This window comes from Bemisia tabaci, chromosome 2, assembly GCF_918797505.1.
Source record: "Bemisia tabaci chromosome 2, PGI_BMITA_v3".
Taxonomy (NCBI): Eukaryota; Metazoa; Arthropoda; class Insecta; order Hemiptera; family Aleyrodidae; genus Bemisia; species Bemisia tabaci.
Window position 1 is genome coordinate 10,871,332 of NC_092794.1, and position 27,834 is coordinate 10,899,165.

The 27,834-nt window shown below is 37.5% G+C and overlaps 1 protein-coding gene across 1 annotated transcript in view; it reads left to right on the plus strand.

Moving 5' to 3' along the window:
- The window catches only part of Usp15-31 (Ubiquitin specific protease 15/31), a 38,213-nt gene extending 11,336 nt beyond the window's left edge, over nt 1-26,877 (plus strand). The window contains exons 2-11 of the mRNA XM_019051869.2: nt 11,926-12,168; nt 12,988-13,126; nt 16,034-16,178; nt 17,391-17,690; nt 19,063-19,168; nt 20,132-20,304; nt 22,303-22,517; nt 22,968-23,201; nt 23,561-23,697; nt 24,418-26,877. Coding sequence (XP_018907414.2) covers nt 11,926-12,168; nt 12,988-13,126; nt 16,034-16,178; nt 17,391-17,690; nt 19,063-19,168; nt 20,132-20,304; nt 22,303-22,517; nt 22,968-23,201; nt 23,561-23,697; nt 24,418-24,435 — 1,710 coding nt within the window. The 3' untranslated portion in view covers nt 24,436-26,877. The remainder of the gene's footprint in view (nt 1-11,925; nt 12,169-12,987; nt 13,127-16,033; nt 16,179-17,390; nt 17,691-19,062; nt 19,169-20,131; nt 20,305-22,302; nt 22,518-22,967; nt 23,202-23,560; nt 23,698-24,417) is intronic.
- The last annotated feature ends 957 nt before the right edge of the window (nt 26,878-27,834 follow it).

The window sequence follows — 27,834 nt, forward strand, 5'->3', positions numbered from 1 at the left end:
GGTTTTGCGTGCAACATAGTTCCTTTTAGCATAATACGTCCAAATTAGTAGCGGAAGACTAATTGCCGGAGCGTCCTTCCCGTCCTCCGGCTTGTCACACGGCCCCGAACCCGAACAGACTTTTTCCGGTTTTTTCCGCTAACTGCACACCAGGATCGGACGCCTCGATTTTTCATCGCTTTATTCGCATCGGAATCCGAACGCAAAGCAACGGCGACTCTCGCAAGATGGCAGCATTGTCCCTCCCTCCATTTTAATCCATCATGAACAATCGATTCTAGTAGCAGCTTACTTCGATGTATGGGAGTCGTTAGACATACGTTTAAATGGGCATTATTCAGCGCACTGGAAAAAAAAAGTCGCTTGGATCTAGAGTACAGACTCTTGAAAACAATTAAATATATTGAATGTATATTTGTAAAGGTACTTTTTTTTATTTTTTCTTTACGAAATTATTACTCCATTTTGAAAACATTTATTAAAAACGTGACAAATATTTTAAAACCTTTTCCAAGCGACATTAATCTCAATGAGCCGCAGTTGTGCCGACAGAAACTGCAAACATGAATAAAAGAGGGGAAAAAACCAAGAAGCACGCGATCTTTAGTTTTAACCCATTTGTACATCGATCTTTCAGAGTCAAATACGTCAAATTTTGAGCGTTTCGTTGCTCTTACACCTCGCTGCAGCACAATAAAAGCACAAAACTTAAAAAAAAAAAATTAAAGTGCTTTGGAAATCATTAATTTGACACGGAACCACCAATATTTAAAAAACACACATTATATCATTATTCTCCTTTGATAAATTGATACATATTTTTTTCCCATCAATTTAAATGAGAATAATCAATGCAGAGTGTGGTAACATTTCAAAATCATGAGTTAAAAAACGCTGACTATGCGAGTATAAATATTAAAGCCTAACAGAGCGGAGCGGCGTGCTGCCAGCGCGAGAGGCTCACTGGCGCCTACAAACCTAAGTGGATACTTCACGCATTGCACAATGCTTGAAGTATCCACTTAGGTTTGTAGGCGCCAATGCGCGTTCACCGCCGTGCGGTGGCGCCTGAAGTAACTATTTCACAACAGAGGTGTTGCACAGTATTATACGAAATTGAACGTATTAAGAATGACAGGTATCCTTTAAAAGCACAGATCTTTCCTCGCAAAATAAATCAAGATACTTATCGTACACAGGAAAAATCTAAGAGCCTTTAGCTGAGGCAAATATAGAGGTTTATCCGGTTCACGTATAGCAAGGTGGGAATTTCTTGAAAGAAAATTAAGTCCTGTTACACCAAAGAGGTGTTTAGAGTTTTAGTGAATTTTGTCTCATGGAATTGACGCTCCCCCATTTTACCAAAACTCTCAACTATATATTATTCTCCTTTGGACCAATCAGACAAAACAAAAAAACTAGCAAACCCTCATTCTTCCAAGACATTATATATTTTCATCCTAAAACGTCGTGAGCAATTGTCGTTTGTATTTACATGTGGGCCAATTAACTTTGGGTCTCAACTGGCACGTGGACCAAAACTCCCGCGTGCTGAAAAAACGCGTGGACGTAAGTTACTGGAAAAATCAGGTGCGCGGACAAAAAATCGTTGACGAAATGTCCTATAACCGTAACGGCCTGTTTGAACTGGCAGGACCACCATGAGCAGAAGAAAAACTAACTTTATCTGAGATTACTGCCTGTTCCCAAGCAAAAGTAGTTGTATTATAAAAATTCAATGTCCCAACTTTCCTAACTCGTTCTAGGCATTTAAAACACGTGTAGAAGAAGAAATGTGGAAAAATCATGAGGACAAGTTCCAATCAAATTTCTGTTTGAATGCCGCCATGAATTCCCGCGCTCATTTACACACTCACACAAGCACCCAGCGCCAAACCAGGCTTCACTTTTCCCCCTTGCTTTTAGATACGAGCACTCCGTCTTAATGTCTTCGATTGAAACGCTCGGCCGAATGTTAGTTTGTGCACCTCCGGATATGATGAGTTCCAAAGTTCCAAGACAAATATTTTCAGTTTGTAGATATACCTATGTGGTTTCAGTTTTTATTATAAGATGTCTATAAATAATAAAAAAATAACTAACTAACTAACTTTCCTGGAAAATATGATCACAAAGGATAAGGATCTATATCTCAAAAAGGGCTCAGTGAAGGGAAAGCAGTGGGAATAAAAAAATCCCATGGTCAGCCTAAAGTATGTATATAGGGAGAGTTCGGGCATGTCCTCGGTTAGGTCATGGAGCTTTTCAGCCAACCTATGAACTCAAATTTTCCAAAACGATCGATCATTACAATTTTTACGACCCGTCATTTTTGAAGCACGTTTTCAACTAATTTTTTGTATACATTTACTATTTTTTCGGTACTACGCTCATTTAATAACATCCTGGTTTGATATTGGAATATGGAGATTGGCAGTCAGTGGCGTGGCGTGGCGTGGTTTGCGATATATCGATTGATACGCCACTCAAACCTATGAAAAAAGATCGATTATCAGGGTGTTCGCAGCGAACACCTTAGTAATCGATTCTTTACCATAGCTTTAAATGGCAAGATATCGATAATCGATTATTCACGCCACGCCACTGTTGGCAGTGACATTATGAGTCAGAAGGTGGGCTGTCGTTTTGGGCCTTAAGAGCTCTATATCTCGACATGTCTCCCTATATAGATGCTCTAGTCCATCTTCACGTATTTTATGAACAACTCTTTTTCGATGGCAAGAGGTAGGTTCTAAATGATTGCACCCGGTAGCGCGGTTGTCTCGCCGTCGCGCGATGCCTGTGAGAGAGCACCTTGATCCCGCACTACGCTGCGCTGACGGTGATGTTGATGATAAATTGAGAGCAATTAACGAGGCAAATTTACAGGAAGTAAATAAAGAGTGCAGAGCCGCGGCCATGGAGCTCCTGCGTCGTCATACGGCAGTGGCGTGGCGTGCTTTGCGATGTATCGATTGAACTGTCATTTAAACCTATGGAAAAGGATCGATAGACAGGGTGTTCGCAGCGGCACCTTAATAATCGATTCTTTACCTCAGCTACAAATGAGGAAATATCGATAATCGATCATTCACGCCACGCCACTGTCATACGGTGCACCGATGACCAGCCTCCCGAAGGACCCACCGCTGGCGGCAAATGATATCACTGAAAAAGATATCGCGGAAAAAGATATCACTGATATCAGTCGCGCGTATCGCTCCACGCTCAAGGACGCGAATATTCCATGAAATTTTTCAAAATAAAATGGCCGAAAGCTCAATTTTTGTTTCTTTCATTATGAGTGACCGAAAAACCATTTTTCTTTCTTTCTTTCTTTCTTTCTTTCTTTTTTTGGTGCAAATAGAAAATTCCATTGGATATCAAAGGAAGTTCCCATCGAAATTTCAAAAATAAAATTTTCAGTATAATAAATTAAAGTAATGGTTCAAGGGGCCGCGGCAGCACTCCTCTAGGGGCCCCCAAAACTTGGAAAACTCACCTATAGGAAGACTTTAAGCTAGTTGCGGAAGGGGGCACTAGAGGAAACGAAACCCGAAAATGTATCAGCATTCACGAATTTTCGAACCAGGCCGATACTGTTCCCAGCTGAATTTTCATTTAATTTTCCTCCGATTATGCCCAAAAATCGGCAAAATTTCGAGCAGAAATTGCATAGTCTTTTGTTAAACACTGGTTGGCTGGAGTCAATTTTGCAATTTCGGACTAAAGTTACGTTCATTTATCTCAGAAACGACACAATATCCCTCTTCCCGTGAATGGTCACATGATGATTTTGTGCGTTTGTATGTTTGATCGCGTCGTAATTATGGGTTGAAGTCCTTTTAGCACTTCATTTGTGATTGGGGCCCGGAGGTTGGAAACGCGGCCCTCGTTCGTCGAATTCTAACGTATAGTGGGACCAAACATACGACTCCGAGACGAATCAAAAATGCGATCGGAACCAAATTAGGAAGCTTGACCAATAAATCTGAAACTCAATACGTAAACAAATGGTTGCCACCTCTGTCGCCCTCTGAAAATACTTCTGATAATTTAATAATTCGTCTTGGTAAGTTGGATCTTGAAGTATTTCATTTTTGTCTACAGCAGGCAACTGTGCGCTGTATATTGATGCCAAGATGTATCTAAAACTGTCTTGTCAGGAAAAACTCCGTAGGAACCTTCAGACATTGCTAAAATTCTTCCAATAAAATACTAGTTTTCTTAAAAACTTGTGAATTATTGCATTTAATATTCAGAAGAAAACTCAGTGGAATTTTCAGTCAGAAATGCCCAAGATTTTCTTGGTAAAAGTCTAATTTTCGAGGAGAAAATTGGCTGCATTGAATTGCAGTTAAGTTCTTTCGTGAGGGGAACGACTTACTAACCAAGTGGTTCCGGGTTCGAATCCCGACTGAGGGGTGACCAAATTGATGGTCTACCTCAGATCTTGTCACTTTGGAGGTGCATGTATGCTCGTTCTTTCTCTTTATAAATCTGTCCTTCCTCACCCTTCATTCATCTCATCTGTTCGGCCTTAGTTAGCGAAAGAGGACACTCAAACTAGCTTTAAAAAATATTTAGTTGTTTATCCTGTTGATGTCTTTACTTTATAAGTTGACATCAAGTAACTTCGTCGAGCAATTCGCACAACCCTATGTCGTTCTGCAACTTTGTGCTCTGGAAAAAAAAAACACATTGGATCTAGAGTCCAGACTCTTAAAAACATCGACAAGAAAAAATACTCTTGATTCAATCAGATTTAAGTTTAAATCAAGAACCAAGCCTTTTAATTTGAGCGGATTTCCTTTTGATTTAAGCTTAAATCTGATTGAATCAAGAGTCCTTTTTCTTGTCAATGGTTTCAAGAGTCTGGACTCTAGATCCAATGTGTTGTTTTTTTTTCCAGTGTGGCTGGAGGAAGGCACATCTAAAACGACGTGAGTGTCAAATTTCGTCACGAAATTGAAACAAAAATACACCTAGAGAGAACTTCTCATTACAAAGTCTCTGTCGTGAAAGCGTTCATGTCTTTCAAATGCACTCAATATCACGCCAGGGCCGTCTCAAGGCGCGGGTAAATTGTCACCCGCGCCAACATCTGAATTGCCGCAATCCAGTCAATGAGTGAAATAATCCTCCTCTTCTCTGTTCCCTCTCACTGGGACAAAAAGACGCTTCCGAGTCGTGCCCATAAGTGCCACAAGTACTTACTGATTGTAAATCCCCCCCCCCCTCTTCTCTCTCGCAACTTTGAAAAATAAATCAGACTTAAACGATACCTATTTCAATCGTTTCTGATTCGAGTGTCTGATCATTTCTTCTTCGTCATCACTTCTCGTCGAAGAGGCGGTTACTCAATCGGTCAAATTTCGCACACGGCGCGGGGGAGGGGGGGGGGGGGCGGTTGCGTAACGGAGGATTTGGCCGCGGAGGACTGCCGAGCTAAGGAAGAACGCCGTATGAACATTCGAGAGTTGCCAAATTTCCCCGTATAAAATATGTATTTTTAAAGAAAGTTATGCGTATTTTTCCTTGACATTTTCAGACGTTTTAGATAAAATTGCGAACAAAATTGTCTGGAAAATTTGTAAAAAAATATTCACAATTTTCCCTACAAATTCGGTATTTATCGGAGGGAATTTGGCAACGCCTGGAGGTTCATACGGCGTTTTTCCTCAGCACGGCCGCGGCATAGGATGGACGCGGCGGTTGCTGACCGTTTCGTCGTCTCTCTGACGTAAGGGCGTATCTCGATTCTGACATGAGCCCTGGAAAACATGGAGTTATATGGACAACAGGGTTCACGTGAAAATCGAGATACGCCGTTACGTCAGAGGAGCGACGGTTTGAGCACGCGTTAGTCAACAGAATCCGACCGCAATGACCAGTGCTGCCGTGCTAAGGAAAAACGACGTATGAGCCCTCAGACGCTGCCAAATTTCCTTCGACAAATAACGAATTTCCGAGAAAAGCCGTGCACATTTTTCTCCCAATTTTGTAAATAATTTTGTTTTTAATTTAATCTAAAAGGTCTGAAAATTTCTAAGGAAAACATCCATGATTTTCCGCAAAAATGAATGATTTTGGGAGGAAATCTGGCAACACTCGGAGGTTCACACGGCGCTCTTCCTTAGTGTGATGGTGGCGGCGGCATATGCAGTGGCATGACATCGCGCAAAAACAGAGAAAAGCCACCTCTCCACAGGCAGCGCACGACGCGACGCGACAAAGCGACGTACAGTGGATCGAGTCAGTCAGAGAAGTCGAACCTACAATTTTTGACTAAAACTGCAAATTTGATGTTTATTTCGTCACATTTCACATTTCAAGAGGTTTTCCTAGAAGAAAATTTCACGAGGAAACCATTGGAACCATTTTCAGAACCTTTAGTTTTGTATAAACGGATGGAGTTATAAGCGTTTAAATTTGCCAAATTTTGTCCGACCTCTCCTATTGACTCGATCCATCGTGCGACGCGACGCCAGCGCAACTTATATATATGTATAGAAAGAATATAGATTCAAGGTTCCGTAAAACCCATAGGAACCAAAAAAAATTATGAATAGGAAGGGGCCTGTCGCTAACCTTTGGTGGTTATCGCCTTGTGCTCTTTTTACCTTTCGGTAGTCTTCCGTGCTAAGTAAAAACCCTGTGTACACATTCGAATGTTGTCAAACATCTGAAAATATTTATTTTTGAAGAAAGTTGTGAATTTTTTTTCTCGAAATTTTTAGGCTTTTTTGATCAAATGGACGTATTTCTGTCAAACGGAACCAAGCGCCAATTTGAGTTCTTTTTGAGAATTTAGAATCCCGGATAGCGCGTTCTGTCAAACGGAACCAAGCGCCATGGAAAGGCATTGCGAGTATAGAAATGAATGTGCCTGACGCCTGGTTCTGCCGCCAACCCAAGCCCCCCCTCTCCCTTCCTCCTCCGATGGCGCTTGTTAGTTCCGTTTGACAGAAATACGTCCAAATCACGAACGAAATCCTCTTAAAAATCGAAGGAGGAATATTCACGAATTTTCCCAAAAATTCGTGATTTGTCGAGGGAAATTTAGCAACGCCTGATGGCTTGTACGGCGCTCTTACTTAGCACGGCTGTAGTATATGTTCAGTTGTAGGACGATTTTTTCTAGCAATTGAAAATTACATGAAATGTAAAAAGGTTTAAAATAATGGCTCTCGTTCGCCTTATTGACTTGGTGCGGCTACTTTCGTCGCGCGCTGTCTATGGAACCCTTGCCGAACGCGGCAAATATTTCTCGTTCCCCTGCAAGCCATCCGTCTCAGCGACGACAATGCAGACTTATTGTTCAAGTCTTTGTCGGGCGGTTGGAGCGCTGCAAGGCAGTATTCTAGGCTGCGTTATTACGTAAAACAGAAGTGCATTCGAGTCTTCGGCGTGATGCGATGCGATGGGAGCTCTCGGGTTGCATCTTGCATATGCTGAGCCCAGGAAAAGAGAAAGATCGTTATCGCGGCATGGAGTCCTAGCCAGTAGTGGCGCTCTCTGCAAAGAAAGTAAATAAGATCAGAGGTGCATGTATGGGTTACGTTTTGCAATGAGGAACCACTATTTCGGGCCCATTTCAGAAACATCACACATCCCATTGTTTTCCCTATGCAGGTATGTGCTTTTATGGGCGAGCCAGAGATAGTGGTTCCTTAGTGCTGAATGGATTGCATTTTGCAAAAAGGAACCACTAGCATTGCAATGTTGCTAAGATTGTGCAACTTATTTTGTCTTGGAGGAAAAACCCGATTATCCATTCATAGTTTCTATTTTACTCGCTGAAAACTGTAAATTTAAGACAAAAATTACCATCTAAATTTCATAGTTTTTGACGATTTCCGCAATTTTATTGCAAAAGATGAAGTTGCACAATCTTAGCATCATTGCAATGCTAGTGGTTCCTTTTTGCAAAATGCAATCCAAATGTAATCCATATCAACCGACAAAATTTAAAGGGCCTGCAAACTTTTGCCAGAGCAAAAAGAAGAGAAATTTCTTTTAGAAATTACTGCAAAATCAGGATGAGCGCATCGAGAAAGCTTGCAATACTCTCCTAACTTCACAATCTTCGTATAAAATATGCGTTTTTTAAAGCTTCCTTCTTCAAAAACGATACTACGGCACAGGCGAACATCTCGTAAGGAGAGTGGTTCTATCCGATCTTTGCGCACGAGGATGCTACACTATATTCAACATGGCAGACGCTTCCGGGCGCTAATCGTGAGGAAGACACCATGGTCTTTATCAGCGCCAGGAAAATGTAAATATATTCGCACACGTCGGGTGATGGAATCCCGTCTCATCACGCGTGTTTTGGCGGGTTGGCGTGGACCGAGTTGAGTATTGCTTAAAATCCTAGTGCGCAAGGGTTGGATGGCACCACTCTTTTCACGAAATGTTCACCCGTGCCCGTAGTATAGTTTTTGAAGCAGGAACAGGGTTGCCACAGCCCAGGAAGACCCGGAAATGTCAGGCTCAGGGAATTTTAAAAAGTCAGGGAAAACCTGGAAATGTCCGGAAAAATATTTCAGAAATAAATAGTCAAATCACCCTCATTTGCCTTCTCGAGTGCGTTTGGCGTTTCGAACAACAAATTTTGCCTGACGAGTATTACTGACTATAGCCCGCGTCCCACGATCAAATCAACCCATCAAATACTCATCAAATGCAAGATGGCGACTGGTTTTCGCGCAAGTCCGCTATCAAAAGTTAGCGGGCCGTCAAATGTTGATGAACCCGCCATCTTGCATTTGATAAGTATTTGATGAGTTTATTTGATCGTGGGACACGGGCTCTAGTGTTTTTAAAAATCTGGCATTTGTTCAATTGTCAGGTAATTTCACCAAAACGTGTAAGAGGCGTCAGGGAAATGTCAGGGATTTTAATTTTCCAAATTCTGTGGCAACCCTGCACGCCTGCAGGCAACTTAAAAAAGCGCATATTTCTTACGCAGTTGGGATTGTATTACTGATATGGTCGTGAAAATGGCAAAGATTCCGCCGTATGACGTCAGAGATGCCAAGCTTGCATCTTGCGGTTAAAAATTATTATCTAACGGGAAGTTTAGGCGAAAACAGAAGGCCAGCGCGGATCATCTTCGCTCCAGTTGGAGCGATTTTTTTCCTCGTCAGCGACCAACCAACCGAGCTATGTCGAAAAAAACGCGCGATTTCGCACTGAGTCAGAGACGGACAATATTGACGAAATGCAAATGCAGAGATGAGGCTAAGCGTCGCCACTCGACACGCAGTGATTCGGCACGCATTAATATTGCTCGCGGGAAATACCGCCGGAGTCATTAAACTTGCCTGCCAGGAGGAGGAAGAAGAATGCAACGAAACACACCTTTCGCTAATCAAGGCAAGCTACATTGCAACGCCACAGCAAGACAGTAATTAAGATACTCTACGTCGTCCACAGGGCGTCCGTAAAGGCGCTCTTCGTCGTGCCTGATCTGGGGGGGGGGGGGGGTGCAGTGTACACCTCAATATAACTTTTAGCTGGTTTACAAAGCCGGAAAACCACATGAACGCTCGAGAAAACGCACCCCTGCAGATGAGCAGAACTGCATTTAATTTCATAAAATGATATTTCATAAAATTTTGTGACACGTTTTCAACACTGAAAAAAAAAATTCCAACCGTGGAAGTCGTACTTATGGGCTCTATAGACATACCGTCCGCGTTCCGGACTCAGAGGCCGAAAATTCCGGGCGTAACACCGGGAGCAATCGAAGCTACGGCTCCAGCACCCGGAACTCTCGGCCTACGAGCCCGGAAAGGACAGTACGTCTATAACCCGTAACTTTTTTTCTCAGTGAATAGATGTAGGAAGTCGAAACTCCTGAGAACCAGAAAATCTCAATTTTGACAAATAATTATCACGACTCGAACTTCAAAAGTTGTTTGCCGAATTTTTCCTGCTTTCCTGTCTTGTTGCGGCCATGAATGCAGAAATGAAGACTGTCAGTATACATTTAAAGTCGCGAAATTTTTGGCAGGAAATGCCTTAAGATAAAAAAAAATGAAAGTGCGACTGATGAAGTACTCGGACGAGAAAAAATTGCAGAATTTTATTTTTCCTAGGTGGGAAACTTAGGAAACAAATTCCGAGGAAAAAAATAGCTATCAGCGAGGAGGCAACGTTTCCCGAATTGCTCCACTATAATTCGTCGTCTTCCTAGCATAAGGGCGTAACTACACTTCGAGATGAACCCTGTTGTCCATATAACTTAGTGCTTTCCCAGGCTCATCTCTGAATGTAGTTACGCCCTTATGTCAGCCAAGCGACGAATTACTCAGCCAAAGTTGCATAGTTGTAACCGCGTTGAAAGAAAGCCAAGTTTGGCCGCCAGCACAGCGGAGCATAGGTAATTCCGCAAATTGTGAAAAGCTACCGTCAATTTGAGAATCTACTCAGATCATCAGAGATCTAACTTTATATGAACTTTTGAAAAAGTTTTAAAGCTTTCGTAGGGAAATCTTTTTGTTTTCAAGGCTAAACTTGTATTATTTATCTGAGAACTAACTAAAGACTGCTCATCTGTTAGTTAGAAGAGCACTTGCCCATAAAAGGAAATTAATGGTGTAGGTATTGTCACTAAAATGAGCAAAAAAGTCAGTTTCTTTTCCCTTCAGGCAGTTAAATATGAATATGCAGCTATAACTGTCCCACCAACCTGTTAGTATCTCGACTCCGATCTTTCAAAATATCTGCTTTTCTTTTATTTTCTTCGAAGAAACAATATATTTACTGCTGTGCATCGCAGAATATTCCTAAAATCAGGGAGAACGAAGCCAAGAAAATTTCCAACGAAGGAGGTTGTTTGTATTTGATTTGGAAAAATAAAGTAAGGCCAAGTTTCCAAAGTGAAAACCCAGACTAACGGTTTTTTTTAAATCATCGAAATAAACGTGCATAGGAAGCGATACAAGCACGGCTTAAGTCAGAGAGGTTTCTCAGTCAGCCGGAAGTGGAGTCATAAAAAATCAAAGCATTAAAGTGAAAAGTTAAATAGTTGATCTTTATCAAGAGCAGAAGTAATTAATATTTATTTTAAGTCTTTTATTTGTGAACAGATGGATTCGTCACTTTTATGATGCAATTAATTTAATATTCCTCGGAGGAAATTAGTTTTTTTTTTCACTGTTGCAATATTTTTCCTTCGGAAATGCCAGGGAATTATTTTTTCCGTCCGTCTGAGAATTTTAAAGTTTTACCCCAGTTTTGGCCGTTTTCTTCAGGAAAATCAGGGAAATGTCAGGGATTTTTTTTTCTTTTCTTTTTTTTTGAAAATTGTTGGACACCGTGTATTTATACTGTAAAACTTTGTGTGCCTATCTACTCCGTTTGTTATTATTTTTTCCGTCTGCCAAGGAATTTTTTATTTCCCCGATTTTTTGGCCGTTTTGTCAGGGAAATTAGGGATATGCCAGGGATTTTTTTTTTGTTTTTCGTTATTTGTTTTATACTTGCTAGACACCTCGTACTCATACTCTAAACATAGAGTACAAGTACCTAGAGTCGTAATGTCAAGTGGGTGAGCTGGCGCCACTTTTAAGCATTTTCCAGGTCCCGAATTCCGAGACTCCTGTGTGGCGCCGGGTCACTTTTTCGATACATAATCGATTGTTTGCGATGCACGGGTACCCGACCATCGATGAAATAAGAATAGGAATCACACACCGCCATTTTGGATCGAACATGTATCGAAAAAGTGGACCCCGCGCACACCGGGCTCGGAACTCGTCGAGCAGAACATGGCGCCAGCTCTCCCATTTACATTACGACTCTATGACTCTATGTCATACTCTAAAACTCATTGTGTCCATTTGCTTTCTTTTTCATTGATGGATTTGTTTTGATTTTCTCAATTAATGGAGTGGATTTGATGTTTGGTTTCAGAACTCCTTCGGTCGGCCGGACGACGTGGTGGCGGCGGAGACGCTGGCGAACCACGTGCGCTGCAACTCGAGCTTCGTCCACGCCGTGTTCCAGGCCCAATTCCGCTCCTCCCTCACGTGCCCCCGCTGCAAGCGACAGTCCAACACCTTCGACCCCTTCCTCTGCGTCTCCGTCCCCGTCCCCCAAAACCAGTTCCGGCCCCTCTACGTCACCGTCGTCTACACCTCCCAGCAGCCTCGACAGGTGAGTCGCCGAAACCCCCTCCCCCACCAAATCAAAAAAAAATTAAAAAAAAAACTTTCAAAAAAATTGCAAAAAATTTCAAAAATTGAAAAAATTTCAAAAATTGAAAAAATGCAAAAGTTGAAAAAAATTTCAAAAATTGAAAAAATGCAAAAGTTGAAAAAAATTTCAAAAATTGAAAAAAAAATTCAAAAAAACCTTTTTTTAATGACAATACTACCTCTTAGGGTCGCTACAGTCAGGAAATACCGGGAAATGTCAGGGAAAATTCTCAAGTCACCTTTCTTTCCTTTCCAGAATGGGTTTGACGTTTTGAACAACAAATTGTGCCTGGAAACTATTTAAAGTCATCTGGCATTAAATTCATCAAAAGCATCTGGCATATCCGCAATTTTTAGGGAATTTCACCGAAATGTGAGAGAGAAATCAGGGAAATTTCTGGGACTTTAATTTTCTGAATTCTGTGGCAACCCTGTCCTTTAGCCGCAAGGGAATTTCAAATTTTTCCGCCAGCCGCGGCGGCGTGGTATAACCAAGAATAATAAAACTGAAGTATTGCTTGGTTTTTAGTATGTTTTCATCGGTTCAACATGACTTGTAAAATTAGTCCTATAAAATACGCCTTTTAACGCTCTAACTAGCTCCCTTTCTCTTACTACTTCGGGGAAGAAAGTCCCCGATTTTCTTGAAAAAACTCCCCTAAAAGTCCCCGAAAGTCCCCAATTTTGGTTTTTCATAACTGGTAGACACCCTGATAATATCTAATCATTGATTTTAGTTTCGATCAGTTGTTGATCAGGAATTTTTTTTCATTTTCAGGTGAAAATCGGCCTATCTTTGCCTTCTCAAACAGATGTACACGAGCTTAGAACATTGTTGTCTTCAGATACTGCGGTTTCCGAGGAAAACATGCTACTATTGGAAATAAATGATCTCGGGTTTCATAATACGTTTATTGGTAAGTACATCCGCTCCACCCCGCAATATTAATTTACGGAAACCAACAAGTGGCGTGGCGTGAATCGCGATGTTTCGATTGTTCTGCCATTTAAACCTATGGTAAAGAATCGATTATTAAGGTGTTCGCTGCAAACACCCTGTTTATCGATCCTTTTCCATAGGTTTAAATGGCATAACAATCGATACATCGCCAAGTACGCCACGCCACTGAAACCAAGTGATGATGAATTTTAAAGGAGAGTTTTGTGTATGTAGATACTGGGCTCACAGGAAGTAATATTGATTCTAATGATGAAGTGGTAATAAAAATAGGACATGGCATTTAGGTTGCCGGCCTTTTGGGTTTGTAGAGGTATCTGGGAAAGCTTGATGGATTTTCAGACTATCGCATTTGTCCATACCTTCCTAGCGAAGGTATACAAGCGCCATAGAAATGCCAAGAAGCTGGCCGATCTTCTAGCTGTAGCGACATTTTCGGCTAATGGTCTTTGTTATTAATACTGTACCTTTTGAAAAAATATTTCCCAAGTATTTGACTTTCTGTCTGCTAGAAGCAGAAGTGTATTATCAAGGGACAAACAAAGCTTGTCTACTTGTTTTTTCAAGTGGAAGTCAGAGTAAATAAGCTTGGTCGCAACCTTCTTGAGTCTGATCCTGATCAAATAAATACGCAAGTCCACATCCTCGATTGCCAAGTTTCGTATCCGGCGGCAAAAAATCCTCATTATTCTCTCTTGATTTAATTACCCTGTATAAACTGACACTTTGAGCCCGTGTATAAATGTTGAGGAAGATGAATTTGTTCAACCTTTAAGGCTCTCTCTTTGGTCAAAATCGATTCGTCCGCTAAAATGACGTACCTAATAATAATTAAAATAAAAAAAATAAAAAAAAAAATAAACAAATAACATGTAATAACAATATAATACAACCTGCTGATGCACATGTGTCGAATGAGAAATGCTGCTGTATGGCGTCACAAGGCAGCAAATTTTCTCATTTTTAAATGTAATTTTCTCCAAAACTCTCACTGTGGCAAAAAGTGAAATTAATGCTATGAAATTAGCTCATGAAGCATTATTATAAGAAGCACTGAGATTTTCTTTTACGATTTCTCCTTCGTGCTGGCAGTTAGAATGAACTCATCTTTGGAAATAGGTAGCTCATACCTTCATCATTTCTGAAAGTGCATCAGTCCTGACTTGGTCAAAAAAGATTCTTGCATTGAAGGATAGGATTAAAGTACTTTTGCTGCTTGTTGATCTGGGAAATTGGCTCGTGTTGGTCTAAGCAAAAGGAAGGTTTTGCAGAAATACTTGCAGAATAAGCTTTTAGCGCCCAGGTATTCAGGTAGTCATGAAAAAAAATACAGATAACACATACAAAGATAATGACTTGATATTGAAAGGTTTGATGCCATTGACATATTTCTTTTATCTCTTTATTGGGTCATATCTGTTATTTTTCCCCTCTTTCTTTATTATTAAGAGTGCTTTCAAAAGAACTTCACTCATCCAAGTGGTATAAAATTCACACTTGAATCACATTCGTTTCAAGTGTAGGCAATCTCCCAGAGACTATTACATTAAAATCTTCAAGGAGTTTGGCGCCTGTGAAGGAACCATATCTCAATTTTCACCCCTCGAATCATCATAATCTAAAATCTTTACTTTCAAGTGCATAAATTTTTTGCTACTCTGCCGTGCTAAAGAAGAATGCCGTATGAACATTACAGAGTTGCCAAATTTCTCCAGACAAAACCTTTATTTTTCTAGAAACATGTGCATAATTTTCGTTGGAATTTTCAGGTTTATTATGTTAAATTGTGAACAAAATTTTTTTTGTAAATTTTGAAGAATAATAATATTTGCAATTTTCCCAACAAATTAGTTTTTTGTTGTAGGAAATATCGCAAAGTCTGAAGGTTCATACGGCGTTCTTCCTTAGCACGGCAGAATTTGTTTTTAAGTTTTTAAGTCAGAACTTAGTTCACAATTGCTTGTTGAACATAATATGTAATCAATGAAAATGGATATTGAAACGTAGACAAATTTTATTGGTCTTCCTGTTGACCTTTTCTATGGGTGTTTTGAATTTTTCAGTTCTATGCTCGAAAGAAGTCTCAGACATGAAAGGAAAAGTACTCAATTTCATTGAAAAATTCTGAAATGAATAATGGAACAACTGAGTTAATGACTACCTATCCGTCTTTTTTTTTTTTTTTTTTTTTTTTTTTTTTTTGTACTTATTCATAGGCTGCATAGGACCTTTTTATCCTTAATTTTTATTGAATAATTTTGTCATGAGTTTTATTTGGATGATTATCAAAGATATTTCAAGACTATAATTGATTTGACAACACTCTGCTCTGTAGATCTTTCATTAATTCAGTTTACTCATCACCGAATGGTTCCACGAATAAGATAATCTTTGCAAGGAGGAAGTATTACTTATAAGCTCAAGCTCATTTGTTTTTCAAACAAATGAATTAGCTGCAAAGCTGTGACACAACTGGCCGACTGGTTGACAGTTATCTGACCTCTCTGTAGTTAATCCCTCACTCACTCTTTATTTTTTCTTTTTCTCTTTTGTAATTAGAAAACATGATGTCCAGTTTTAAGTTGCCATAGAAACAAGCTGGTCGAAAAAGCGTTTATGAATTGGTTTTGTATTATGAGTATAAAACCTCAGGCTGTATTATTAGTTCCCCTCAGCAATCCGAAAATAATGATATATCACTAAATGTTTTTTTTCTTCCTCTTCCCCCCCCCCCCAAACAGAATTTTCCGATTTGCGTCTTACTTCCAAAACTCTACCCGAAATTCACGTCTTGTCTCACCATTATCCACCTATTTTATCAGCTCTTTTTTTTAAATTTTTCTTTTTTCTGGATTTTTCTTTTCAGATTCTATGTCTATCAATGATATCAAAGAGTCTGACAAACTTTACTGTATGGAGTTACCACAGTTGAAAGAAGTGCCCCAAGAAGCAACCTCTTACTTGCTCTTATGTTGGGTCAATGTCCTTGTTGTCGAAGATGAATGTTCGAGGTAATCATTTTTGTTGTCCTATTATTTTTTTTTTTCTAACGTCTCTTTGATGGATTGGATCCAGTAATATTTATTATTACCCAAATCTTGTCAAATTTTCTGTAAGTTAACAGAAAAATATGTTTAAGAAACTTTGATGCTGAAATTACGTCAAGTGACAACTTTATTGAGATGATAGGTAATACGACAGCAGTTTTCTTAACTTGGGAGTGGGAGATTTGTCCGCCTCACACTTGCAATATCCCTTGCTCAACCACAACTTTGGGGATGCACAAGTTGTTTCGTGGTAACTTCACAATCAATGGTAGTCTGAAACTGATCTCTTTCATTTTATTCCCTCAAAATTCTGACCAGCAATCCATCCCATGTCCCGACTCTATTGTCGGTGGTCAAAGAAATAATTCCTACATTATAAAAGTTTTTTTGAAACATGTTTGTGACTTCAGTTCTCTGTAGCATGTCATATGTATATTTGCAAAAAATTTGAGGAGGCAATAACTCCTAAAATACGACCCAAGTGGATGAGATGAGAACTAATTGTACCTCTTGTCCTCGATTATCAATATGGTTGTCGTTTCAGGGTTGTTTCAAAGTACTTAACAATAAAATTTTGTATGCACAAAATAATGTTTTTGTTTTATAGATGCATCACAGAATAATGTACATCTCAAGGAGTTTTCTTATATCTTGAGAAAATTTTTAACTATCTCTGAGTATTTTGAAGTATAATGAAATGATCAAGAAACTTTAAAATGAAATTTTAAGACTCGGCCTTATTTGGATTCAAACTATTCATCCGGTAAAGATGCAAGCTGTCATGAAAATTATGAAACTGCATTACTTTGTATTTGAAAGAGAAAAAACACAGAATCAATAAGAACTCAAGAACACATTTTTCCTAGACCAATCAGCTTTCTTGATGGAAATTATTGAATTTCCAAGAGCTAATAAGTTCTCACAATAGGATTTGGAATGAGAGTCTAAATTACATTAACTGGAGGGAAGTTTAAAACCTGCTCTGATGGGAATGTATTAACAGAACTGATGATTTAATTTTTCACTTCAAAGTTTTTACCTGAGAATTTTTTTATTTTGGGGACTACAAGTGTTCTTTAGCAAAATGGGCGAAGAAATTTTTGCTTTTCAAGCACTAGGAATGAGTTTTAATGTCATGGCAGTATTTATTTGTTGGATATTTTTTCTGTCGAGCAGGTTTGGCAGCCCGTTCACAATGCAGATCTGTCGGGAAACATCTTACACAGACCTGCAGAAACTCTTGTTGAAGGAAATGTCATGGATGCTGCATGATGATGTTCTAACAACAGAACAAGATGTCCCACTTTTTCGTATACGACTAGCCAGTCACCCTGAACCAGATGCATATCTGGATCCAACTCTAGATCATCCTCTCTACTCCGAGTTCATCGACCATGTTTTGAACCTTTGCGAGGCCAATACAGAACCTGCCCACATCAAATTAGTCCTCGAGTGGGATCTTCAATCCAAAGAAAGGTCAGTCTAAAGGTTTAAAGTGTGAAAGGTTGTACCCTGCGGAGTCTGTTGTTGTTTTATTGGGTAGGCAGTGCTATAGATTAAAATGAAGTTTTTAACTCAGTTTAAAATGAATGTATTTATTTAAGGTTATCGCATTTTGTATTTGATTGTGAGTTGAAAACTTCATTTTAGTCCATAACACTGGCTACCTAATAAAATAACAGTTCAAATTAAGTGCTACTACCGTAATGTTTTACATCAACACTTTCAAAGGAAAAAAATTAAACAAAAGTTTATCATTCATACATTTTCTTTGTAGTTATACTTCCTCTAGGCTGTCCACATTCAGTTTAGGGAACGCTTAAAACACAAATCACAGAAGTATTTGAAGAGAAACTTTTAGATTCATTTTTCTGGGTTAGCACAAAAAAAAATATTCAGTCCTAATGAAAGTATTCCCACATAGCTGGAATTAATAGTGGCCATAAGTCCCATCAGCAAAGGAGCCAAACTTTATAGACTAATGATAGCTCTACTACCACCTAAATGCATGATTTTTGTTATATAATGGAATGACAAGAAACCAACCATATTATGAAAGTAAGTGGACAAAGCTAATAGCAGTAGAGATCATTGCCATAAGAAGAGATGATTCGTGTACAACCGAAGACCTCTAAACATTTGAAGCATCAGTCTTAGCAACTAGTTAATGTAATTAAATTTATAAATCATGAACATTCTCGTAAAAATCATAAAATACCGGAAGTTTTCAACTTGCTACTATTGTACGTAAAAAGTAATTTGAGTGTCATTATGACATCATTGCTCTTGGTGATTTTCCTTGTTTTTTTATAACAGATTCAGTACCCCTGCAATTATATTTCTCAACAAAGATAGTATTGGGAACCATTTAGCAAAAGGTACGAACTGTCATATAGGAAAGAGGCCGTTTGCTTGTTGAAAGCTGTTGGAATAATTTTTAATGTCAGCATTTTAATTTGAATGAATTACAGGTTAATTTTCATTGCATTGAGTCACTTAAAAATTGAATTTCTCCAAAAAAGATTCTTTATTTTGGAAATTCTGTCAGTTCGTTCCTTCCTTTCATGGGAAAGGAGTAAACTTGTATCACAGGTGGGAATTTGTGATCAGTCGGCTCTTTTGCGATTACTATCTACATTCTGAGGAGTTAAATTAAAGTCAAGCAAAGAAATGAGGAGCATGTTGATTCACTTCATCTTTTTCTCATAACTTCGCCTTTTCCCTTTCCTTGGACGCAGCACAATGTTTAATTTACCTATTTTAAGGTTATCTTATGTATTGTAAAAGCTCAGTTTTTCGTGCATACTGAACGACAATGGCTAACATGTGTTCTGAATATTGATTACAGTACAATTGCTGATGACTCAGATCAAGTTGAAGAGCACAACAGCGTTAGTAAACTGAAGAGCATGCCTGAATCAGGAGGGAGTGTTTCGCTTGAAGAGTGCTTTCAGGTAAAGTTAAAATAACTCCTTTGCACCACATTCGTAAATCTCATCCAAATAGCATTAGAAATGAGTGGCTTGGAGGACAAGGCATATAAGCGCAGTTTTTGAAAAAATTGAGGTATTTATGGTTTCAAGGAAAACTAGTCGTAATGCATATTTTGCAAAAAAATTCGCTTTTTTTTTTTTTTTTTTTTATTTATTTTAAAAATCGAGTTATTAATGATTTCAAGGAAAGCTAGTCTTAATGCATCTCCTGTGAAAAATGCGCTGCAAAATTCCAATTTTTAAGCATCAAAAAGTCAGTTTGAACTTTTTTTCGGCCCTAAGGATCCATGTAAATTTGAACATCCTAGCACGTATTTCTCAAAATAGCAAAAACTGCACTTATGCGCCTTGTCCTCCAAGCCCTTCAAATAGTTTCAATAATTAGATTTTCTGGAAGAGTTTCAAGTTAATATGCACTATACACTTCTAAGTAACTCTTCAACTTCTAGCATGTTTCTCTTGAAATCACAAAAAATATATCACTTATTTTGGTCACCTATTACCTTAAGTATGACTGTAAATAAAAATCATCCCTGTCTATTCTTGGACAGAATTTTTCTTTAATCCTTTTCAGTCCACCTCTTTGCTCAATAAATTAATGTTAAACCCTTTTTACCAGTCTCTTTTTAAAAAAATAGTAATTTTAAAACAAATGAAAATTAATTTATCCTCTCCAAAACCTCTTTACTGAAGTGAACCTAACTTTAAGTTTGTGAGGAAAGTATTTTATTTGAAGTATTTGTAATTTGTTAATGTATCTACATAAAATTTTGGAATTTACAGATAATATTGAAAATCATCCTGAAGTGAAGAAATAAAAGAAAAATTACCAATAGGATCAGGACAATACTTTTTATACTACTAAAAATCAGGATTTTGCTTATTTTATTTTATTGAAGTATTTCTTCTCAAATTATTTTTCAGCTCTACACGCGAGCTGAAGTTTTAGCTGCTGAAGACGCATGGCACTGTCCTCACTGTGATTTGAAACAGGAAGTTGTCAAAGAACTTGGGTTATGGTCCCTACCAGATATTCTGGTTGTCCATCTGAAACGGTTTAAGCAAACTGCTGGAGGAAAGCCACCTGTAACCACACGGTACGAAAACGAACTCAAATCTTTGAAACTATAGTACTCTTTCTCTCTCCCTGTAGCGACATGAAGTATAAAAAAAATTTGTCTATGACAGAGGAATCGTCGGATTCCTTGAACTATATATGTTCGTTGAGCGACCCAAAACAAACAAAAAATCATTCTTTTCATTGCAGATTTGTTATGGACAGAGAGTACTGTATCATTATTTATGTCTATGTGAACAAAATACTCTTAGAGGTGTCGTCAGATAAGTTGACATTTGTTTACTTTCGGTTACCAGGTGTTTTCACTTCACTACTATCCACATGAAAAAATCCGATTCTTGCAGAAGCGAGAACTCAAGCTTGCATAAGTTTTTTAATACCTTCAAACCCTGTAACACTTCAATTTTTGACCACACAGAAATCACGAGTTGCATATCATAACTGATAAGTATTTTTTTCTAATGATACAATCATGAGACGAATGGTTTTAAGATGGACAGTACCGAACGCTGCTTTGTGCAGAGGCGTAAATTTGTTGTCTCTGCGTGCAAATCAAAATTAAACAAATGTCAACTTAGGATTTGAAGGAGCGCATATTGCATCTATGAAACTTGATTCGGAGAGAGTAAGGTACGCCAAGTAGATGCATAAATTACATTTTTTATTTACCCAAATGCATTTCAGCACATAGGGCCATCTTCAGTGGTATACATAAGGATCACAAACTACAAGCAAGTACAAGTACATGCATAATCAAAATGTAATTTATGCATCTACTTGGCGTACCTGACTCTCTCCGAATCAAATTTCACCTTATCTGACAACACCTCTATCTCCAATCTTCATCCCAATAAAGCTCTCGCACTCAACAGAATAAACCTACATAATAATAACTTAAACTTAGATAATTATAATCTCTCAGAAGGATAATACTGAGTTGAAAAAGAGAGGAGGCTGCCGTCTTCAGCGCAAACTAAACATTCAGAAGTTAAAAAGTGGGTTCGCCCCTAGGCACCTACGCAACCCTGCCTCTAATGGGTACATAACATTCTAATAGAGTCCTTTAGCAATGAACTAACCTCAGTCATAATTCAATAAAGTTGACGTTAGTTGGTCCATCTAGATATTTTTAACTGCCAACGGCCAAATCATTTTTTTGAAATCTTTTGGAAAAATTAAAATTAGAGGACTCTTGAGAGATTACAGTTACTGCAATAAATGTAGATGAAATGTAAATTAAGATAACAAGATGACGGACGCAGAGCATGCAAGGCTACCAAAATAAAAAAGATGCTTAACTTTTTGTCAAGGAGCTGAAGGGTGGCAAGTACAGCAGATTAATTAGCACCCTGCAAACTATCTTATATGGTTCTTTGCACCCGGCTCCTCTATACTTTACCAACTTGTGACCCGGTCATTAATAGTGTGTCAATCTCATTGAAAGGCCTTGCTCAGTGCTATGCATTGATCATGGTCAGTCTAAAAGCTATCGCTCAAAGTTTGACAATCCGTTTCCTGGAAGTGTTAAAATGGTTTCTGGTAGTTACAGGATATGGAAAAATTTGGGAGCTGCCGCTAAATCCTAGCATAACTTCAGATCAATATTTTAGGCTGTACTACGGCTTAAAAAAAATCATGAAAAATTCTGAAGGCACTTCTGAAATTCTGATAACCATTTTTAAAAAATTAAACTAAAAAAATTGTGTGCTAAATCTTCAGACCTTTTTTCCCCTCTCTACCTAAGGAAGTAATTTAACTATAACCTCTTAATTATCGGAAAGAACCTACATTAATTAGAAGAAATGTATTAATGTGTCAAAGTTCTCTTTTGGTGAAAATTTCAACAGCCAGAGAGATTTTCTTACAATAAGAATAATGCAAAAGAAGTGCTAGAATGAAATTAATTTGATTAATTGCCTCAAACTGAAATGAGTACGAAGAATACAGCTTTTACAGTTTTTGATAGTAAAATGTATGAATTTTCTAGGCATTAATTGAAGTTGGTGTTTTCTTTCAGGCCTCCTATCAAATTAACCACACTGGTAGACTTTCCTTTGTACGGATTTGACATGACCCCGCACCTTGCTGGTGGACATTGCACATCACCAACTCCTGCTCTGTGGTCGTCATGGAAAAGGCCAAAGCACTCTTACCGTCATGATGACAATGTTTACGACTTGTATGCCGTTTGTAACCATCACGGTGACGATTTGCAAGGTGGTCATTATACTGGTGAGTGAATGTTTGCTTCGCAGGTTACATGTGGTTACTATGTGGAGAATAATCTGTCAAAATTTCAAACCATGATGTTGTGGTCTCCGTTTAAGAAATAAAATAGGAGCAGAGAGATTGAAACATAGCAATCAAAGTACGCATTTTTGCAATCTTACCATCGATATGTTATATTATTCACTTTCGTAAAATGAAGGTAGAAGAAGCTAGAAATGAATAGAAGTAGCTTGATTTTAAAATTGTTTCCACTTGTTCTTGCAGAATGTAACCACTAAATCTGACAGAGAAGGTTAATCAGAGGAGACTATGAATGCCTGTCTTATAAAAACGATTAAATTTCGCGAATCTTAGAGTACTGTCTACTAGTAACTTGTTCATTAATTTCAATTAGGCACTTTTAAAATATGTATTTGAAAGAGTTTGGTCTTTAATTGATTTTGTATCTTTCAGCATATTGCCGAAACCCTTACGATGCTCAATGGTACTGCTTTGATGATGCCAGAGTAACTCAAGTTCAGGAGACTGATTTGCTGACACCGAGCGCTTACATTCTTTTCTACCAACGACGCGGCCTAATAACGTCCTCATCTAGTTCAAGCACTGGTTCTTCCGGCGGAGAACATTGGGCTGCAAGACTACCATCTGTTGTTATGGAACAAAGTAAATCAACAGAAGACTTAAGAGGTACTTAAAAAATCTTTTAAGACCTTTTCAGGCTGTTTGCAGAATTTTGTCAATTCTGCTTTCTTCTCTTTAATGGCATCTATAGTTCGTGATATCTTAAAAAGTCTTTGAATAACCTTGGTTCAATGAATATTACTTAATGTGCCTCCAAGTACATTTTCAGTTCATTTTTAGCTGCTAAGGTTAGCAGGAATTATTAATATATCAGGTAATATTGATAGTTTTGGTCAAGAAAAATCTGGAAAAGACAGGGAATTTTTTCTCTGTAAGTCTGTCGGCACTCTGTAAAATCAGTACCATCTTTCAATGTATTGTTAATAATTCATATCTTAAACTGCTTTTTCATTGTTACATTCCAGAAGGAAAGAAGGATTTTCCTCGAAATGACAGAGCATATGCAACCCTCCAACCTCAATCAAAGAGAACTTCTATCGATGTGGAATCCTCTAACAATCACTCTAACTCTACAAAATCCATCCCATCTGCTGTAACAGATGTAAGTATGACTTTTTTCTTATTTTAAAAACATAATCAGTAATTAGGATCAATTTTGATTTTTCTGCAACTACAAACTTGGCTCTTGGAAATTTTTAGATAGCAAATTTAAAAAAAAGAGGTGCAAAAATTTTCAGAACACTAACTGTTGCAAAACGCCTGATTTCAAAGCAAAATGTATGCTTTGCCCAAGTTTTTAAAAGTTGAGCAAAAAGATGAGTCAAAATTTTTTAAAATTGCATCATGTTCAAAGATTTGCCTAGATCGTTTGCAGCAGTGTGCAGATTGTGATATTGGGCACTTTTGCACCCCTTTCAAATAGTAGCTGGTGCGTTAGGATGATGCTTCATTTTCTTTTTCTTAGTTTTAGAAAATTAAAGGATTTATCCGGAACACATTCGCACCTGACATTGAGCAAATTCTTGGATTGAGCTGTGCCGCAATTCACTTTTTTTCTCTGATTTTATTTGGTGCACTTTGCTTTATATGAAAAAAAAAACAAAAAAAACCCTTAAATTTGCTGTGTAATAAAAACCGGGGAGAAAAATAGATGAACATAAGTGGTCTGCTACCTAGCCACCTATTATTCAACTGATTTAAGAGTCCTATGGGAGATAGGTACCTCCTCTGGGGTTGATTTTGAATTCTTGTTCTTGTTTGTATGTATCAAAATACATCTTTCAATCTAAAAATCGTATTTTTTGTTTTTGCTTTTCTGCAGGGAAAACAGAATTGGTGACCTGGTGAGATGCATGACATCCTGACTAGATTGATTTTGACTCTATCAAATCGACAGGAATTAGGCTGTTTGGCAATGATTGCCAGGTTTTTAGCCTAGACATGAGCGTTCTCAATCAGTGTTCTCTGTGATATTTTCGATATCACTCATTGTGATAATTTTTTTTCTGAACCTCACATGTTAGGTGTAACAATGTAAATAAGTTTTCCATATTCAAGAAGTTTATATTTTTTTATTTACCCTTATGAGTCACATTATTATTTAACCATGCAATATATCTTAAATTTGCACTTTTGTCTCTTGAAAAAGCATAGCTTTTACTACCATTACCATCAGCGCACGAAAAGTTATCTTGACTATTCTAAAAAAATTGCGCCATAATGCCACTCTAAGTACATTGTGTCAGCTTGTTGCTGTGGTCACTCTTCTTAAAAAAATTTAGCTCCCAAAATTTGTATAATACCCTTCAAAAGTAAATATTTCATTACATTTTATCGTATTGCGGTATTTAATAAAACTCAATCTTAGTTTGAATTGTCCCAACTTTTGAAAAAGCAACAGTTTTTTTTGTAGCTTTACCAAGGAACTGGAAAAATACGCCTCAGTGTTTTTCTCTCATTACTTGTTTAATGTTGATTATACTTCTATTTCAACATTATTTGTCAAGTTCCTCTAAAAGTACATGTGTTTCCATAATTTTTTCCCCTCTATCTATAATCCAATCAAATCAAAATTATAATCAAGATTATTTTTCTTGTTTACTTCCCTTCAATTCAAAATCTCAAAAAAGTCACAATTTTTGGTACTAAATGGAGAATTTATACAAAACAAATAAGTATGCATTATTTATCTGTTTATCTATTCTCTCTCATGTTTCCTGCTCAATTAGTTTCTAAAAAATTATCCCCTTTTAACGTCAACTATATCTTTTATTGTGGCATCTTCAACTTTGGAAGGTCGGCAATAATTTATTTTATTACAGTCCTTCCTCTCCATTGTATCCCAATGATATCGTAACCCTTAGCTGAAAAATTCTCAACTCAACATTCCTTCCTTACCTATTAAGAAACTTATCCTTTTGCCAAATCACATAAGACTTATAGACTTCTTTTCTCCAAAATATCCATCTATTTAACTATGCAATTATGCATGACTCCTTTCATTTACCTACAAACATTTTTTACCTTTTATGAATGATAGTTTTTAATTTTTATATTGCTCTGATTAGAAAATTTTTTACCCAAAACTTCCTTTTTTCATTTTTTTTTGTGTATTTTTATTAAAAATTAATAACTAGCCACTTGCCTCTGTATCATTACTTCTGTTTTCTTCTATTCATCACACCTTTCTCATATCTTGGGTCTTGTAAAAAGTGTTAGAGAATCGCTGACATTTCTTGAATCGGCCTATCAGTAGTTTTATGAAGCCCTATTCTATCACCCTCTGATGGTAGCAGATTTTTTTTTCAAAAGAATTCTGCATCTGTTAATAGCAAAGTACAATTCTTTCTTTTCAATGTCTCTGAGATGTCCAAGGCTGTTATGCTGAGATGTCTACTTCAGAACTGAGCATGTACCCATTTTATCTTCTCGTTTTGTTTGATAGTGTAATTTTCCCCTTCAAAGTTATCATTTGACTGTAATTGCCTCCTTATGGCAGAAAAAGTATCTCTTTGGGGTCATAGTCATGGATATTAAAATCAGTGCAAAGTCATTAAGTTCTGTTACTTTTGGTAGTTACATCTTTTTTCTTATTTTCAAAATAAGTACAGAAATGAGAACTCTAACGTAGTGTTCGTGTTCACTTGAAACTAGTGAGAAAATATTTTTTTTAGGCCAAAAGTTTCAATAATTTATGGGAGCATTGTAAACATTTGCCTCTTCTGTATCATTGTTTTCTATAATTTTGATTTTTATGCAAAGACAACTTAGTTCAACAAGTTCTGCCACACTGTGAATTCCATCATATTTGCGTATGTTTACTTTTCTTTACAAGTAGTGATATTGTTAAATCACTTAAATCTCTACAATGCAGGTTTCTTCGAAAGTTCATAAATTTATGACCTGTGGGTAGAGTGAACTCATTTTGTTTAAAACTGGATAAGAGTACTTAGCAAGGTTTATGTGTCGTCCAGTTGCCGAACGGAGCATTTATTCAACAGTGTTCAAATTTTGGTCAAGTAATAATTCTGTTATGTTTAATAGTGTGTTTCAATTTCATCTTGAGAGCATATTTCATATCTTGAATGAGGTTGGACTCTTTATGTATGTCTCTTTCTTTGTTTAATAACCTGTCACAATTGTAAATTTCTCTTTCACATATTTTTTTCATCCTGCTTTCCTTTTTTTATCTGTTTCTTGAACAAAAGAACCCTGTTAAAAAATGACTCAATAGGAATTTTGTTTTATTTCTCTGTTATAATAAAGCTTATTTATTTTTAAATTTTTCTTTTTCTTTTCCTTATCAAACCAGTGGAAGAGGGCATCATTCACCGTACAAGAGGGGATCATCATTCAAAAGAATCATGGTTCTGGAGAGATATTGAGTCTGCTTCACAGTTTGTGGCTAAAATAAGTTCATATATGGATTGCATTTAGCAAAAGGGAACCAGCGCGATTACAGTGTTTTCAAAATTGTGTAACTTCTTCTTTTCTTTTAAAAATACTTAATACAAGCACGGTATTAAAATTTACACAGTTAAATTCATTTAAAATTAACAAGTTTATGGTGGGAAGCAAAATCTATTTGCTATTCTGGGTCATTTTTCAGATAAATATGGAGAAGCAGCATTTTAACAACACTGTAATCGTGCTGGTTTCTTTTTGCTAAATGGGATCCATATGACTCTGACTCTACTAACTCTTGCTTCTTTTCATGTGGATTGCACTTTGCAAAAAGGAATCAAAGAGTATCAATGTCGCAAAGATTTTGCATGTTTTTTTACCCTGCAAATATAAAGTAATCACAGAAACAAGTTTTATCTTTACTCCCAATGACTGTAAATTCAAGACGAAAATCACCTTTGTAAATATATCTTTTGCATGACTTTAGTTAATTTATTGCAGAGAATGTAAGTTGCACAATCCCAGCAACGTTCGTTTGCTCTTGGTTCCTTTTTCCAAAATGCAGTCCATGTAATACAGCGTTGGCAGCCCCAAAAATTTAAATTACCATGTTATTATTAATTCTCCAAAGGTACATGCAAATGATTTGGCTCCTGATTGTTTTCCAAAGAAATTAATACTTGAATTGCCTAAGAGTAGGTACCATTATTAGCTTGCTTGATTTTGCCGGTGAATGGACTGTTATAACTCCTTACCCACCCAGCAAGTGGCCGAGAATGAATTCACTACGTTGCAGCTGAAAGTAATGTTACCTACAGCAACGTTTTTGTAACAT